General features: G+C 48.3%; 1 protein-coding gene across 7 annotated transcripts in view; it reads left to right on the top strand.

Annotated features, from left to right (window-relative positions):
- Nucleotides 1-17,722, top strand: part of IQSEC1 (IQ motif and Sec7 domain ArfGEF 1) — a 427,684-nt gene that overhangs the window by 328,768 nt on the left and 81,194 nt on the right. For 5 of the 7 annotated variants that reach the window (XR_008529287.1, XR_008529286.1, XM_054575081.1 and 2 more), the window contains exon 1: nt 17,445-17,711. The exons of the other annotated variants lie outside the window; for them this stretch is intronic. Coding sequence is in view for 3 of the 5 variants with exons in the window: in XM_054575081.1 (XP_054431056.1) it covers nt 17,647-17,711 (65 nt within the window). In the remaining 2 variants the exon portion in view is untranslated. Of the gene's footprint in view, nt 1-17,444; nt 17,712-17,722 lie in introns of those variants that run through there. 7 annotated transcript variants of the gene reach the window in all.

Raw genomic sequence — 17,722 nt, 5'->3', positions numbered from 1 at the left:
AAGTCTTTGTCCATCTTTGGATTTTTTAAAAAATTCTGTTGTTGACTTGGAGGATTCTTTAGGTGTTCCAGATTTTAATCCTTTGTCAATTACGCATGTTGTAAAATATCTTGCATTTTTCACTTATCCTGGGGTCATGAGATGAACATCATAATTTCAGAGTTCCTAATTTAAGTAGTCAAATCTCTCTTTCACCTTATAATTAATGCTTTATGTGTTATAAGAAATTTTCTCTTGCCTTGTGGTCATGAAGAATCTCCTGTATTCACCTTTTTTATTAGGTCTTTAATCTGCCTGGAATTGATATTTGCTTATGGTGTGAGATAAGGGACCCATTTCTCACACATACATGCATACACACACACTCCATTACACAGGCAGCCCAGCACTGTTTGGTGAGAAATGTGTCCTCTTTCTCTTATCTGCCACCCCCATCACTCCATGGGCCTACCTATCCTGAGCAGGCAAGATCCCAAAACTGAAGGCTCTGGGCTGGGAGACCCTGCAGGAGTTTGGTGATCAGTGATAGCCCCTGAGGGCAGGGCGGACAGGCCTCCCCTACTGGACCAGTTGCTGCTACTACCAAACAGGTCTGTGGGGCTGTGGCCTGTCACATGTCTGGCTGGTGCTGACTTGGGCTTTGGTGGATTAAGCAGGGGCTCAGGGTTTATAACCTGAACTGACCACTGCACAGGCCAGGGGGGAAGGAAGAGGGAGCTCATCTGTGTGGGCTGCAGAGGAGGTCCCCAGAGGCCAGTGAGGTGGTTCTGTTTGTGGCAGGAGGCCCCCACTCAGGGCACTAGGCCAATGTAAGGGAGGGCCAGAATGGTCCCTGGTCATGTCTTCCCTGACCAGCTCTGTCTAGAAAATAATATGTCTCCTCCCAGCTCTTCTTTCCATCTCCATCTGTTTGGGGCAGCCAAGAGCCCAGGAGATGGCCTTCTGGGGAAGGCCATAGTCTGTAGCTAGGACGTGCCAGGTCTTTGGCCCCCATGCAAGCCCATGCAAGCTCATGCACATGCACTGACACTCTGCCTACCAGTTTCCCGAGGGGCTTTTCATTTCAGTGTCTAGGGCCTGCCCACTGAGTGGGGGAAGGCCACTGCCACCCTCAAAGGATCTGCCTTCGAGACCCTGGTGCCTTTACCCAGGAAGTGGGCAGTACCTGGCCTGGCAGGACAGCCTTCCTGTTCCTAGAGTCATCAGGGCAGAGAAGAGGAGGGAGGGAATGGGCATGTACTAAGTGCTTCCTGTGTGCCAGGCACCTCCCCTTGGATAATCTTTACTCCTGCCTTGCAAGATAGGGAAGATTCACCCATTTAATAGATGAGGAAACTGAGGCTTAGGATGGGGCTGTGGTCCAGCTGAGCCTGGCCCAGGGGGGTGGACGGACCTCTGGGATCTCAGTAGCCTGTTTACATGACCTCAGAAATTGCAGGCTACGATACACCGCCTACCCAATTCCTTCCAGAGCAGGGGCTGTCTTAGAACTCTGGTACCTGAGGAGCCAGGAACAAGAGCCAGTGCTTCCAGGCCCACCTCAGCTTAGGCTAGTGCTTAGGACTTAGGCTCTGTCTCATTTGTGTAGTGGGGGGTGACAATAATAGCACTCACCTTTTCAGGTCACTCTGAGGCTGAAATGCAACCTGCCCGAAAGGGCTTCAATCATGGCCAGCTCCCAGCAAGCACTCAGGAAATCTTAGCTTTTGTTTTTATTAGGAAATCAGTACCTGAGTTCCCTTCATCCTCTGAAATTTTAAACTCCTGTCTGTTTCCTTTCTGCCTGGGCTTTTTATTTACCTGTTTATTTCTATGAGTTTAATATTTGCTTGGGAAATACAGGCACATGGTAAAAATGTTCAACATTATAGGAGCATACAGTGAAAACTACATCTTTCCCCATCACATACCCAGAACAAACACGAAAAGCATTTTCAGGATATCTGGTCAGAAATATTCAGAGCATATGGATATCTCTCGTCCCCCCCTCCATTGTATTTTAAAGAAAACCCCTAGCAGCTTGCTCTGCCCCCACCCTGTGACTTCCTTCTGGACCTTTAAATCCACCCACTGGGCTTGAGCCTGAGCTCCTGACTCCTTCCAGAAGGCACACATATTTGTGGATGCTGGCACCAGATTTTTCTCATCAGCAGGACTTGAGGGAGGCTGCAGCCTGGCATGCAGCAAATGGGAGGGCTGTTGAGCAGCAAAGAACAGTTACTCTGTGCCCAGTGAAGGCCCAAGTTGGAGACCAGCTTCCCCTCCTCCCCACTCCAGCAGATCTGGTTCTGGATTGAGGGTGGAGTATGGGGACCTGGCTCAGGCCCAGTCTGGCCACCAGCTGGCCATTGGGTGACCTTGAGCCAGCCCTGACCTCGAGCCAGCCCTGACCTCTTTCTGGCTCCTGACTCAGTGCAGAAGCCCAGCGCATGTGATGGCCTCAGTAAGAGGACTGAAGGTCTGACTCCTTGAGGATCCAGGCAAGCCGCATATCACCCATCTCACCTGGGCTAAGACCCATGATATAGGCTGGGATTTTCACCATCTTCCTGTTAAATTTTGATGGTTCTCTGTGAGGCAGCTGAACTCAGTTCTAAGATCTGTTGACATTGTAGTCCTTGTGACTCCTGGACCTTATGGCTGCCGCAGAAATCTCCCAAAGGGCTGAGGGCAGGGCTTTATATCTCCCAGGGTGTGAGAAAAGAGAGTGGCAGGTGGCTACATGTGGCCATATGTCCTGTATGCATGAATGCAAGGCCTCTACAAAAGGACTCCCTGCCCCCATGAAGGAAGAGCAGAACCCACTATTGATGTCAGGAGGATGGCTGGGACCAAGGGTCGCAGTCACTTAGCGGGCCAGAGATCCAGGGGCTTCCCAGTGTACAGTTCAGGTTGCGTAGTGTGCAGGAGCAGTGGGCAAGGAAGGATGCACTCTTGCCAAGCTGTGGGCCTGAAAGGCTGTGTTCACCAGAAGAGGGCGCCTTTTACCAATTCACAAGCTGGGGTCCAGCATGCTGGTGGTGGAACCAGCCTTGAGTGCTCTGTGGCAGTAGAGGTGCCTGGGCATGGGAGTCTCCTGCCTTCTTACGCTCTCTCCCTGTGCTCAATTTTTCCAGAATCTCCATCTAGGACCATGCTGGTAACCCCATGGGAAAGGGAACTTAAACACCTGCGTGAGCAGCTCAAGTAGACCCTGCCTGCTGAATCTTTAAAAGGAACCAGGCTGTAGGCCTGGCCGTAGGGGCTATAGAATGACTTGGCTCCAATCTTACCTAGGTCCACATCTCAGCTCTAGCTCTGCCTGGCTATTTACTCCTGGTCAGGATACCTCTCCACTTTATCATCTGTTAATATCTGCCAGAGCTCAAGTATGAAGGACCCTTACTTCGGTGCCTGGCACCCTGGAAAGTGAACACTGTATTTATGAAAGCATGTCGATTTTTAGGACTCCCTGGACTACACACATTCATTTCACCCACAAATATTTCTTGAACACCTAGTATGTGCCAGGCACTGCACTGGGTCTAGAAATGAATGGTGAGTACAACAGACATGACCCTTATCCTCACAGAGCTGTCCAGTGATGGAAAGGAAAGTGTTCCCATGAACATTGTCAACCATGTGCTGGGAGGAATTGCTCAGTGGTGCCCACGAAGGTCAGGCAAGTCTTGCCTGAAGGAGCTGAGGCATGAAGGTGAAGTCAGGATTAAGCAGGTCAAAAGGGAGAGACGAGTGTACCAGGCAGAGGGCCCATGCAAAGGCCCAAGGGCAGGACCCAAAGTACTGGATATGAGGCGGCTAGAGCACATTGGGAAGGGCAGAGACGGGCAGAGGCCAAATCCACAGGTGCTTGTGGGTATGGCAAGGAATTTGGTGCTTATTTCTTAAGCAGTGAGGAGCCAGAGTTTGAAGCAGGGCAGTGACAAGTTCGTTGTTAGGTTGAAATATCTGTGAAAATGGGTTTGAGTCCCAGCTCTGCTTCCTGACCCAGCTGCCCTCCCTCTATACAACAAGGCAGGATGGGGAGGAGGGTGCCTTAGATTGTACAGGCAGGAAGGTGGAGGTTGGAATGAGGAAATTAGGGTGGGATGCAGAGACGAATTTAGTCACTGCCTCTGGGCATCTGCCCCCAGGCTGATACACCAGTCTGCTGGCTGGCTTGGGCCTGGAACGGCCGGACTGCAGTTCTCCAGCAGGGCCACAGGTGGCACCAGCATCCCAGTGGTGGCAGGTGGGCTGGCTGAGCAAGGTGAGAGGTGGGATTAGGAACTGCTCTAGTCAGGCCAAGGCCTGACCAAGCTTCCTCCTATTTTTCACCTGCACCGTGACCTGGCCCCCAGACTGCTGGTTCAGTGGCTTCAGCCTTCAGTTGTCACCCCTCCATCTTTCATCCCCTCCGAGGACCGCTCCACCAGCTGTGCCCTGTCTTTTTAAGCTTATCTAAGTTTGCTACTAAGTCCAACCTGGGGACAGCTGGGTGAAACCACTCTTTGCAAGGGAGTGCTTGGTTCTAGATGGTCTAGCTCTCCCCTCTGCAGCCTCGGGTCAGTGAAATGCAGATAATGAAGTCCTGGCCTCACAGGGTGGGCAGGGAGTCAGCGAGTTACGTGTAAAGCACACACTGAATGCCCAACAAATATTAGCCTAGGCAGAACCAGGCACTCGGGTGGCCTTCAGAGCCTGGCAGTCCCTTCCCCTGCTCCACTGTGGCCCCTCACCTGGCACCAAATCTAAAGCGCAGAGATGCCAGTGTGTGTTGAATAAAGAAGTACCTTCCCAACCAGAGGCTGAGTCCCCAAGTAGGAGTGCTCATGGCTTGTGCCATGTGTTGGTATCAAATCCCAGCTCCCTGCACTCTGTGAGCAATATTCCATCTTGGGCAAGTGGCCTGGTCCTTCTGAACCCCATCCCTCTGTAAGATGTGGACAGTGCCATATCTGTGGTCAGGAGGGTTGCAGACACCCTGTGTGAATACCGTGGAGCCCCTAGCACTGAATTGGTCGGTGCTCTGGAAATGGTAGTGACTGCTGCTGCCAGTGTAGCTAGCCCTCCCTCCCTGGAACTAAGAGAGAACAAGGAGAAGAAGCTAGAGCCTTGACCACAAGCAGCATACAGCAAGAGGGAATTTACTAGAAGGTAGCATTGTTCCCAGACCACTCAGGAAAAATGGGAAGCAAGCCTAGAACAGGGCCCCTCCTTAGGACAGGAGGCAGGATCCACTAGGAATGCCTCCAGGAGGGAATGGGCACTTGTTTTGTACTTGGGTGCCCCCTAGGCAGGGTCGAGCCTCCTGAGAGGCCCATCGGGAGTGAATGCCATGAGGATGAGCCCCACTTTGGGAGAGACCCTAGAAGAGGAAATGACTTGGAGGAAAACAACCAAAGTCCAGGCCCTGCACCCTCACTCCTGGCTTTCAATCCCCATGTACAGTAGTGTATTAAATGTGGATTACCTTTAACCAGAGTAATAACTACTGCAGACATAGCGGACATGGTGAACAAATTATTATGTGCTTATAAATACAAATTGTGTTTGTAACACTCCAGGGATTTCCCAACCTTTTTGTCTTTGCCATTAACACCTAAGTGACACTCATTTATGCAAATTGTGAAAGATACCAAAATTGTCTGTGGTTTGGTTGCATACATGACTTTGTTGCTCATTGTGGGTCCACTCCAGGAACCTCGAGGGCCCGCTCTGGGTCTTGAGGTTTACACCTGTTTTGTAGGGTTGGGTTCTCTTACCAAGACCCACTGGTACAGAGGCTCTTAAACCTTTCATGAATAGATCCACAGGTGGGAATCCCAGCTCTGCCCTGACCAGCTGAGTGGCCTTGAGGTATTCCATTTAACCTCTCTGGCTCATGGTTTCCTTCTGGACTAAATCATGGGACTTGATAACTGATTCCATGACATGACTGCAGACACCTGTCTCATGTGCAGGAAGTGCTCCCTGGAGACCTGCCTTCTGCTCTTCCCAATGCAGGAGGTGCCCAGTGTTATTCCCAGGAGGAGGGGGACAGGGTCATGACTGCCACTCTTCACCCTTCCCCACTTCTCAGTCCCTCTGGTGCTGTACCAGGGCAGCACTCCCCAGCCTTAGGTGACAGTGAAGTCATTAGATGCTTGAGAGGTTTTTTTTTTTTTTTCCTTGCTTCAGAAAGTGTTCTCAGATCCCTGTTACCCATGAAGCAGGGTTTCTGGGAGTATGTGACCCAGGCCCGAGGTGGGGTTTGAGCTGATAATATGTGAACTATCAGTTCAGTATTCAGTGACGTGTAACACATTACATGGAAGCCAGGAGAAAGCCGTTCCCCTCCCAGTGCTCTCTCAGCCCTTCTGACTACATCCACACCAAGGTGGTAGTTGGTACTAACATGTCTTTAATGCCTCTTTATCACTCAAAAAAAGGCTTAATTATATTTCATTATTGTATAGGAAGTAATATCATCACATGGTTCGATAGCTAAAGGCACAAAAGGGTACACAGTGAACAGCCCTGTCCCAGTTCCCCCAGAGGTAACTACTGCCCAGAGATATTTTTTACATATATTATCGTGTGTGTGTGTGTGTGTGTGTGTGTGTGTGTGTGTGTGTGTTTGCTCTTTCCCCTATCTTCTTTAAAAAGTCCAAATACAGGATTCTTCACTTCTTTTTCTCTCTTAGCAATACATCTTATATCTCATTTCCTATAAAGCATCCTTCTCCTGTTTTATGCTGCTTTCTGAAATAGGAATTCTTCACACTTATAATCTGTTTTAAACTGACAGGCCTTCAAGCACAGGCCTTCTGCTGATAACAGAATCTAAGCAGTATTTTCTAACAGTGTTTTGGTTTTGGTGATTTATTTTTATGAGAAAATATAATTTATGCTCAGTGAACCTGGTTTTTCACTGATGTAGCAGATATAAAGTCTCCTGGCTAGAAAGAATGGCATTAAGTAATTGGTATACAGTGCTATGTGGTCCTTGGAAAAATTAACCTGGGGATAAGTCCAGGCCACTTCTGCCAACTTCTCCCTGCTACATACAGACCCACAGGATGAAGCTTCTGCTTCATCCTCTAGCCTCACACTTCACACTCCACATATTTCCAGAACTATGATTATATTTTTCCAAGCTCCTGAAACCTTTGCCCATGCCATTCCCTGTACCTGCTGTACCCTTCTCCTGCTGGGTCCCCCAGAGAATTCTCATTCATGCCATAAATACTAAAACGGGTGTCACCTCTTCCCTGAAGCCTTCCCTGATTGCCACCCCATCACTTCTCAGTCATTCCTGCCTCTATGCCAGGTTGATCCCATGATTGCTTTGATCACACACTTTGGTGCTTTGCATAGTGCAGAGATTTTCAAACTGCAGGGGGCATCAGAATCACAGGGAGGGTGATAATTTGCATTTCTAATGATCCCCAGCTGGTACAGTGGCTGTTGGTGTTTCTGGGACCACACTTTAAGAACCACTGGTGGAGTGGAAAGAACATAAACTTAGTGTCAGTGCTCCTGGGCTGTAATCCTGGCTTCATCATTAATGTGTTGTGTGTCTTTGGTCAAATGACATACCCTCTTCGGGCTTCAGGGCCTCTGTGACAAACTGGAATGCAAAACCACCTTGCAGAGCTGGTGTCAGGGTTGTGTGAACTTGTGCACCACAGGGCTGGCACTATCAGTTTTGAGTTGTCTTCAGTTCCCTTACCCACTGAGCTTCCCGAGCTTAGGACCCACATCTGATTTCTCTCTGCACTCTCTGAGATACCTAGTCAAGACCTGACATATAGTGGTTGGTAATAAATGTGGGGGAAGTTGTTGAACACATTTAGGAACACACATGTTCTCTGTTATAGACTTATTTAAATAATGAATCAGATATCACATGTACCCCGCCTCCATTAGTTCCGAATCAGGGGAATCAGGTTAAGCTGGTTGAAGCCTTCCTCCCACTGGGACCAAAAAAGGTGTTATTTAAATCAATCACATAAAGAAGATTGTACAGAAGATGTTTTAACCCACTTAAGAGAACCTCTTAGTGGCATTCATTTGCAAAACAGGCATCCCCAGCACTTGTTAGAAAATGAACGCAACTATTTATTAAAGTAGAGGCCACTGGGGCCTTAGCTTGGCAGGTTGCCCCTTGGAAGGTGTTCTGAGGTGTAAAGGCACTACTTAAGAGTAAAGAAGCTACTTCCCTAACAGCCCTTTAGACTGCAGACCTGACCCTGCCAGTTGCCTGAATCAGTGACAGTCAGAAGGGATGTTCCGTACCAAACCAAGCAGCTTTTTCTCTATATTCTTTCTAGGTCTCTTCAATTTCCCCAATCCCTTTAATGCAGATGGGCTCCAGTTTAAGCAAAGCTACTAGAAAAGAAACCCAAATATATTAAGGATGGTCATTCATTTTGCGAAAAGGATGCTTTTTTTTTTTTTTTTTTTAAATAAAATCTTCACCTGACAGTTTAAGTACTGGGCATACTAGAAATAAGAATCAGTGTTTTTGAAAAACAATTTCACCTGGACTTCTCAGAATCTATCTACGGTGTATAAAGAGAGGTGGTGGCTCAGGTTGAATAAGACAAGAGTGAAAATGGGGATTAGGAAGAGGGTCTTTCATTCCTTTCCAGGCTCACAAGTCTTGCACCACCCCTGTGGTTGTCCCTGAGCCAGAATCAATCTTGTTCAACATGACTTATTCATTTTTCTGACATTTATTGAGCTCCTACTGTAGACCAGCACCATCTGGATGCTGGGATAAAGTGGTGAACAAAGTCCCCTCCTTCACAGAGCTTCATTTTGGTAGAAGGGACAGACAGTAAACAAATTAAGTAATTAAGCAAGATAAAAGTATAGGCTGTGAGTTGGACTTTAAAGGGAATAAAATGAGATCAAGAGAATGGGGATGTGCCTTACCTGGGGGGATGTGCCTTACCTGGGGGGATCTGGGAAGGTCCCTTGGAAGAAGTGACAGTGAGTGGGCGACCTGTACAGTGAAACATGTGCACTGTCTCAGCGCTCTTAAGTGTGGAGTCTCTCTCCTTCCCAGACTATAGATCTTTGGCGGGGGGGGGGGGGGGGGCAGGGGGGAGGCAGAACCGTAGAACTTAATTCATCCCTGGTCCCAAGCTCCCAAAGGGGTTTATAGCAAGGGACCCTCTGAGTGTGGGCTCAGCCCTGGGATTGGTTTATTGAGAGAGGAATGGAGAAGCAGGCAGAGGCAGCTAGGAAAAAGAAGGGGGAAAGGCAAGGACTGCCTCCCTAATTTTACCCAAGCTGGGCCTCTATGGCTGCCTCAGCCAAGCTGGCAGAAGACTCAAGTCCTTTCCCAGTGGCCGCTGCTATCCGCACCCTGCTTCCCTCAGGATGTACTCCATTCCAGAGGGGAGGTGGGGCATTCCCAAGAAAGGGAGTCAGGATTTGTGACTGGCATCCTAGAAGCTGACTGAGTGTGGGCAGTGGGGGTCAGAATGCATGTTAAAGGACCCCTCCCCTTTTTTTTCTTGGATGATAAGGCTGAGGATCATAGTAATAGTACTAACTTTAGAAGGTCATTGTAAGGCTTGTGTGAGGTGGCACACATAAAGAAAGCATTTAGCACAGAGCCTGCTGGCGGAGGAGGGAGAAGAAGGGACAGGACTAGCTTTATGTACATAACACGTTCATAGTTTGGGGGCCAAATGGGCCTATGCTCAAATCCCTATCATCCAGGCACTACCTGTGTGTCCTTAGGTAAGTTACTAAATTCTGAGCCTCAGTTTATCAGTAAAAGAGAGAGTCTTGATGATTAAATTCAATCAGTCTGTAAAGTGTCTGATTCAGATTATGTGCCCTGTGAGAGATGATCATGACTCTGTGAGAGGGGTGACATGCCCCAGGGTGTTAAGGAAGAGGCAAGAAGAGGCAGGGAGGTGAGAAAGGAGGCTCAGAAAGACATAATGCATTTTGCCAAGATGGAAATTCACACACCAGGTACAAGGAGGCTGGAATTTGACACTATCTTGGCCAAGCAGCCCCACTCCAGGACATAGCATCTGGTTGGAAAGGCACTTAATTCAACAAACATTGACTTTCTTGTGCATTAGCTCTGGTGTGAGGTGCAGGGGCCATAGTGGAGCAGGAGAAGAGACAACCAGATTCTTAAGGCCTCCTGAGTGCCCAGCCATGACTAGGCAGTTACAAGTGTCATTGCCAAGCTTCACACCACTCCTGCGAGGAGGTCTGTGCTCCCTCTGTCGTTGAAGCATGGAGGCCCTAGGAAGCTGGGTAACTTGCCTAAAGTCAAATGGTGGGTAGGGGAGGATGTCTGTCTAGGACTGCTGGGCACAGGCCTGCCTCTTTCGTTTGGGACAGAGAACTGGGGTAGCCTGGGCTCCATCTCAGATAGAAAGAATGGGCTCAGAGGGGCAGACCTGAAACAGCCTGGAGCCATTTTCCTGGAGCTGTCCCTGAGGGAGGGCTGAACCCACTGAGTATAAGCATTGAGGGTCTTATCCCTCTTATCCTGAGGATCTGGCAATGACTTCCTTGTGTCACCAACCAGAGAAAGGAGGGTTGAGTATGAAGGGTTGAAATGGGGGCACTTTTGATTGTATTTTGGGGCTGCCAGGCAACCTGATGGCAAGTGTGATGAACAGTGTGATTTGGGGAAGATGGGGGTTAGGGAAGAGCCTTTCACTACTGAAGGCAGCAGCTCAGTTTTTTGCTGTATTTCTTTCTGATGTTGTCAAGCCCCTTGAGTCCTGCAAGACCTGCCAGTGAACATTTCCCATTCTCTTTAATAAACTCATAGCTCAAGTAGCCACATTTCAGAAGCCACAAGTCTGTTCTCCACAGGCCCTGCCCACTGGACTCCTGGACAAACAATCCAGCTCACCTGGCTGGGCCCAGCAGAGGGACTCAAAGGGATGAGGTGTGCCTACAGGAAGGGCCAGACTGGGGAGGGGTGAGGTAGGCACATTCTAATCTGTGGTCACCACCACTATCTTCCTTCGCTTTTGCAACAAACCACTGGCCTGTATGTGGCAGGGGTTGCTGTGGGCAGTGGGTTCCTTGAAACATGGAGTTCTCTGGGGATCTAGACTAGGAGGACTTCTTGCAGGAGGTGATCATTCTTGGATCTTATGTTCATTTGGTCAGTCACATGCTGTTTTTCAGAGTTCCCACAGGACCACCCTATACCTATACCAGTGTGGGGTTTTGTTTCTCCTTGTACCAGACCCTGTGTCCTAACTGTGGTTCTATTATTGCAGCCTCTCTCTGAGGGTCTTTTCTATGCCCTCATAGGCTATATTAATCTATTTGTCAACCTTTGACATAATAACAACTGCATCTAATTTTTATTGTCCATTTAAAGGTCACAGGAGCCCTGACTGGTGTGGTTCAGTGGGTTGAGCATCATCTCACAAACCAAAGGGTCACCAGTTCAATTCCCAGTCAGGGCACACGCCTGGGTTGAGGGCCAGGACCCCAAATGATGGTGTGTGAGAGTCAACAGAGTGAAGTTTCTCTCACACATTGATGTTTCCCTCCCTCTCTCTTTCTCCCTTCCCTTCTCTGTAGGAATAAATAAATAAAATATTTAAAGACCACAGGAAAACTGCCTCCTTTCATCGGAAATCATGATGGTTCCTTTGTCAGAGCAGTGGGGAAAGAGCTAAGGAAAGGAAGCCAGATGACCAGTTCTTGGCTGTGTCCCAATATGACTTGACAAAGGGCTCCTATGCCTTAGGTTCCTCATCTGAATAATGGGAGAGCAGCACTGGGTAATGGTGACTCCTTCTGGCAATAAAGCTCTAGGATACGCTAACATTAAGGCCACTTTGATCTCACTGTCACGGTCTGAGTGCTATTTTTTTTGTTGTTGGAACTCAATCCCCCACATGTTGTGACAGGTGTCTGGAACCAGGCCATTTATGTGAAGCAGTGGCAGAATCAGAGCCCCAGTCAGATGTGTGAGTGGAGAATGGATGGAGGGCCATGGTCCCTGCCCTTGAGGTGCCCACAGTCTGGGTGAGGGGTTCTCGCTCTGCCTGGTGGGGTTGGACACTAGAGGAGGCTGCTCAAAGAGAAGGTGATATTTAGACTGGTCTTTGAAGGTTGAGTAGGAAGTTGCCAAGCAGATGAAGAGAGCAACCCAGGAACTGGGAACAGCATGAGCAAAGGCCCTAGGATGGGAAAGTGCATGGTACATTTGGGGAGGAGCTAGCCAGTAGAGATGGTAGTTGAGAATGAGGCCAGAAAGAGAGTCAGGGCCTGGATGACAATCAAGTTAGTGCCTGAGCAGGTAAATGGCCATATTGTCTAGTTTCAGGTAAACAACCCTCAGCCTCCTAAGGTAAGTTATGTCAAAGTCATTTAGTTTACTTTGTTTAGTCAGATCACAGAAGTCCATTATTTGCAAGTAGTTTCTATTAAAAATGATTGAAACTGGAAAAGTGACTTGGCCGTTAATAAGAACAGCTTTATTTATCTCGATAATTTCTCTTCTGGAGACTGACTAGCTTTGCTGAGGTGTCACTTTAGAAAATTCTGTGTTCTGTGCAGCTCTTTTTTTTTTTTATGGAATCCAACATTCATACAAATAAGTTCCATTCTGTGTAGAACCCACAGGTCGCTACAACTCACCGATTCCCAGGCTGTATGCTGGACTGTCCCTGTTCCCGCTGTGCCATTCCAGCAGTGGAGCACTGTGGCCTGGGAGGCAGGTCACCTGGGCTAGTGTCAGTGTTCATCCTGTCATTTCTCTGGGCCTCACTTTCCCTCTCTGTCAAATAAGAGGTTGGGCCGGAACAGTGATCCCAAAGCTTCCTCCTAGACTCAGAATTCTGGCTGTGATAGAGGGATGCTTGTTTCAATGTTATAAAAAGTAACATATTGATGACACTGAGAGGGAAGCTGAAATGGGCTATAAGGCAAACTGAATTTTATGGCTGACAGTAAGACACAGCCTGCTCAAAATACAAGATAACTGGAGTGGCCAGAGGCAGCTTAAGTACAGTCTGGAATTGGGGTCTTTGTGGACTGGCTCTGGCAGGCTTCTGAGTCTGCTAGAAAATGCTAGTAGATGCCCGAAGACTTACAAACCCCTTGGGTTACCATATCCTTTATTGATTTCTTTATTTCACTGGTCTTTTTTTTCCTTACGGTAATAAACACTTATTGAAAAATTTGAAAACTATGCAAAAGCATAGAGAGAAAAGTCTTCCTATCTCCTTCCTACCTCTGTCCCAACTAGACCTCTACCTTAGAGGGCAGAGGCCTGTGTCCAGGAATCTCTGGAATTCGCAGTTTCCTTTCCCTCTAGTACCTGTTTCTTGGGTCTCCTTTAAGACATAGCCTGTGCTTATCTTATATAAGAACATTAGTGTTCTATGTATTTTACTGTACATAAATTTCACATTTCTCTGGACTTTTAATGTCAGTGCTGTGTCTCAGATCTTTTCCTATAAGTGTGTGCGGTGCTGCCGCCGCCATCATTTACACATGGGACCTCACTGATGGGTGTACCACAAATTACTTAACCAGTCCTCACTGAGAAACATTGTGTGTTTTATTCTCCGTGTTCTGCTGTTACAACTAATATCCTTGGACCTAAGTCTTCGTGCACTTGGATAGCTAGTTAGCAGGATTCGTTCCTAACAGTGAATTGTCCTGTCTTCCAGCCATCTTGTCTGAAGGTCACCTGGCCCGGCCCTGTTGTTTTAATCACACCATCTTCACCTGTGGTGTTTGGATTCTGCTCTTCCAGGTTTTGTCCACAGGACTTGAGCCAAAGCATCAGGGGTCTGGCTGAAAGGGCAAGGCATTCGCTGAGGTAGCTGGAGCCAACATAAAACTTCTTCAGGGTAGCTTCATTGATTTCAGGGTTGACAAAACTTTTCTGGGGAGAGCTAGTTATAAATATTTTAGGCTTTGCAAGCCATACATTTCTGTTGCAACTGTTCAACCCTGTTGTGGCACAAAAGTATCCATAGACAATACATAAGTAAGTGGGTATGAGTCTGTTGCAATAAAACTTTATTTTAAAAAAGCAGACAGTGGCTAAATTTGGCCTTCAGGCCTTAGTTTGACAACCTTTGATTTATTCAGATGCTGAGCACCTCTGTGTCCCTGGCCTCATAGTAGGCATGGAGGATGCTGTAGGGAAGGATGCAGGCCCAACTCATCTGGCAATGACAATACAGCTCATCGGTGTGAGGAAAGATGTTACTCAGCGGCAGAGTAACGTTGAGAGTTTACTATACAAGAGGAGTTTCTAATTTGGACTAGCAATCAGTCAGGGGTTGTTTTCTGGAAGAAGTGACATTGAAAGCTGAAACCCAAAGTCCTGGCCATAGGCCAGCCACGGTGGGGAGTTTAGGGATATGAAAGATGTTTAGCATTTTTGGAGGCGTGGCGTGCATGGAGGGGGCGTGATGAAGGGCAAGGGCTGGAGGGATGAACCAGAACCAGGCCACATAGGCCTCAAGGCCAGCCATGTGGAGGGAATGGCCTTTATCCTGACAGCTCTGAGAGAGGTACTGCAAAGGTTGACCTTTGGGGGAGTGCCACATATCTGGTCCAAGGAGAGCAGGAGGGCTATGGAAAATGGGAGGCTTTCAGAAATCAGAGGGAGGGGATGAAGTTGGGTTGTGGCATGTGAAATGGGCCAAGACAAGCAGCTCAATACTGAAACCCAGGATGATACAGTGGAAGTAAACATTTTCTTGATTTTGCTTGCATCCTACAACCCCATTCATCCCTCAAGGCCCAGTCCAAATTCCCTCTATCTTTGAAGGCTCTTGTGGGGCAGAGTTATAGGCTCCTTCCTCTAGGCTACCATGGCATTATACTCAGGAACACTTGTCACATCAATATCTCCCTACTGAGGTCTCAGAAGACAGGCAGAGAAAAAGCACTAATAAATTCTCGATGAATTAAATTAAATGGCAAGGTGAGTTAGCCAGGTAAGAGGTGGCTGATGAGCCACACTTTACAGTTGAGGAAACCGATATTCAGAAGGCAAAGCACTTTGTCCAAATAATACCTCTGTAAATTCTTCCCACTCTAGTCATTTCAGCAGAAAAATTGGCTTTCTCTGCCTCTTCAGGCTGGAACTTTTCTCGCTTACCTTGTAATTTGCTAAATTATTAATCTTTGAGGCAGTTAACTGAGCAGAAGCAATAGGTACACTTGGCAGGAAGATAAAACAAGATGAGAGAATTAAGAGGCATTTGATTTTCAGGCACTCCATCCTGTGGTGTTCCAAATGCTAACAGGGAAATTCAACCCTCTTCTTCTAAATGCCAGCTAGAACAATGTCTGCCTGGGCCTAAAGAAGTGCCTGGAATTCTTAAAGAATCAGGCCTTGGGGCTGTCAGAGCCTGTCTGGAGTGCTCCAGGCAGCTGGATTGGGGAATTCTCTTGGCTCTGAGTTTATTGCAGCCTATTTTTAGAGGGCAGTTCAAGCTGGGGTGGAGTTCATCTGCCCCAACAGGACTATATCAACCCTATTTCCTTCCAGCTCCTCCCACTGTTCTATGTGTGGGTGCTTTTGTCTATCTTCTTGATTCTAGACATCCTAGTGGTATGAGGTGATATCTCATTGTGGTTTTGATCTTTATTTCCCTAATGCCTAGTGATGTTGAACATCTTTTCATATGTCAGCGGCCATTCATATATTTTCTCTGGAGAAATGTCTATTCAGATCCTTTGCCCATTTTTAAATTGGGTTATTTGCCTTTTTATTAAGATTTTGTTTATTTATTTTTAGAGGGGAAGGGAGGTAGTAAGAGAGAGAGAGAAACATTGATGTGTTACATCAATCAGTTGCCTCTCGCATGCTGCCAACTGGGGACCTGGCCTGCAATGCAGGCATGTGCCCTGACGGGGAGTCTGACCAGTAACCTCTCAGTTCACAAACCGACACTCAGTCCACTGAGCCATTCCAGCCAAGGATACTTGCCTTTTTATTATTGAGTTGTAAGAGTTCTTTATGTAGTACTGATACTAGACCCTTATCAGATATATTATTTGCAAGTATTTTCTCCCATTCTATGTCTTTATTTATTTATGTTTAATATAGAAAAGAAAACAGAAGCAAAGAGGAAGAATGTGGAGATACCAATGAGCAGCACTGGATTCCTGCTCAGTCTCTTGCCTGGGTACTCTGATGCACTTAATTGGCTCTAGGGACTACCCCTTTTCATGCTGCAAACTAGGACAGCTCAGCCCTCTTCTTTCACTGTCCCCTACCCCAGCCCAGTTTCCCCATCTGGGAATAACTCTCATCAACTGGCCCTTTGCACCACCCCCTCCAAAAGAAAGATTTAAAAGGACACAAGATGGTTGACACTACCTTTGTTGTGGGCCTACACTTCCTGCCTCCCAGAGAACTGCCAGCTGCCTGGCCCTCTAAGAGACAGACTTACAGGTGGGGTGGCCCAAGACAGGTCAGGTTTTGATGTCTGCTAGGTATCTGCTAACCATATTTGGGCATTCCACAAGTGTGGGCGCTGGTCACTGTATGTGCCTTCATGAAGCCCAAGGACAGATAACAAACAAGTAAATGTGCAAATTGAGAACAGCAAGCCATGATTGCTTGTATATAGTTTGGTGAGCTGAGCTGAGCAGCCCGGGAGAGGGGAAGGTGAAGGGAAGCCCCTTAGTTAACTCAATTAAGCTAAGCCTGTTTCCTTTTCTGGAAAATGGGACCTATAATAACTCCACAACATTACAATGCTGTCTTGAGGACCAAATATCAGTAAAGAGTTCTAAAGTACTAATTAGTACTACTTGGACATGTCATGGGGGTCTGAAATTTATCTCTGAGTGAGGGAAGCGCAGGGGCTTGGATGGACTAAGGGGAGAGAGAAGCTGCTTCCATTAGATGCGCATCGAAAAGTCCCCAAAGGACGTCCCCAGCGTCAGGATGGGACCCTCTCCTTTCTCGGGGGTTATTACACCCTCCAGGACATCCAAGGCCCCGCTTTATAAACTGCGGCCAATGTCAGGATTCGCAGAGATGGGAACCATCAGCAGAGCATGACTACAGATATCTGGTTTGAGTTTTTGTATTTGTTGTGCTTGCACTTTGGAGTAGATATAGATATTAGGGATATCTGTGTTGGAGAGGTGCTCAGTCCTCCCAGAAAAGGGCCGAGCTTGCTGGGACAGGGGAGGCTCTTACCTGAGAATCCCGCCCCTGTATTAGTCACCCTTCTAGCTCCAAGGATCTGCCTGTCCCGCCTCTTTTTGAAGCCCCGCCCCCCTCTGCCCTGCCCCCGCGCTCCATCCCGCGGCCCCTCCTCCTAGCCCCGCCCCATGGCCCCTCCCCCTCCCGGGCCACATTCCTCCGGCCGGGCCTTGCTTTTGCGCCCAGAGGGCGGGGCGGCGTCCGCTGAGGAGGAGGAGGAGGAGGAGGAGGAGGAGGAGGAGAAGGAAGAGGAGGAGGAGGGGGGGAGGGGCGGGTTTAGCTGGCTTGGGTATCGGACTTGAGCTCTGGAGCGTTGGGAACTGGCAGGCACTGTTGGTCGCCAAGGTGATCGCGTGGCGGGTGGTCAGATCCCTTGGTGGTCTGGTATAGGCCCCGGGATCCGGCCGCCCCTGGCGGGAGTTGGCGGCTCTCTGCTGGGCCTGGGCCCCTGGCGTCCGACCCTGTCGGCTCCCACCACAGCCACTATGTGGTGCCTACACTGCAACTCGGAGCGGACCCAGTCCCTGTTGGAGCTGGAGCTTGACTGCGGGTAAGGGCACC

Source organism: Pteronotus mesoamericanus, unplaced genomic scaffold (assembly GCF_021234165.1).
Source record: "Pteronotus mesoamericanus isolate MK-2021 breed Mesoamerican mustached bat unplaced genomic scaffold, CSHL_Meso_final contig_27, whole genome shotgun sequence".
Taxonomy (NCBI): domain Eukaryota; kingdom Metazoa; phylum Chordata; class Mammalia; order Chiroptera; family Mormoopidae; genus Pteronotus; species Pteronotus mesoamericanus.
Note: the sequence above shows the minus strand (reverse complement) of the source record. Positions and strands in the feature narration are given on the sequence as shown.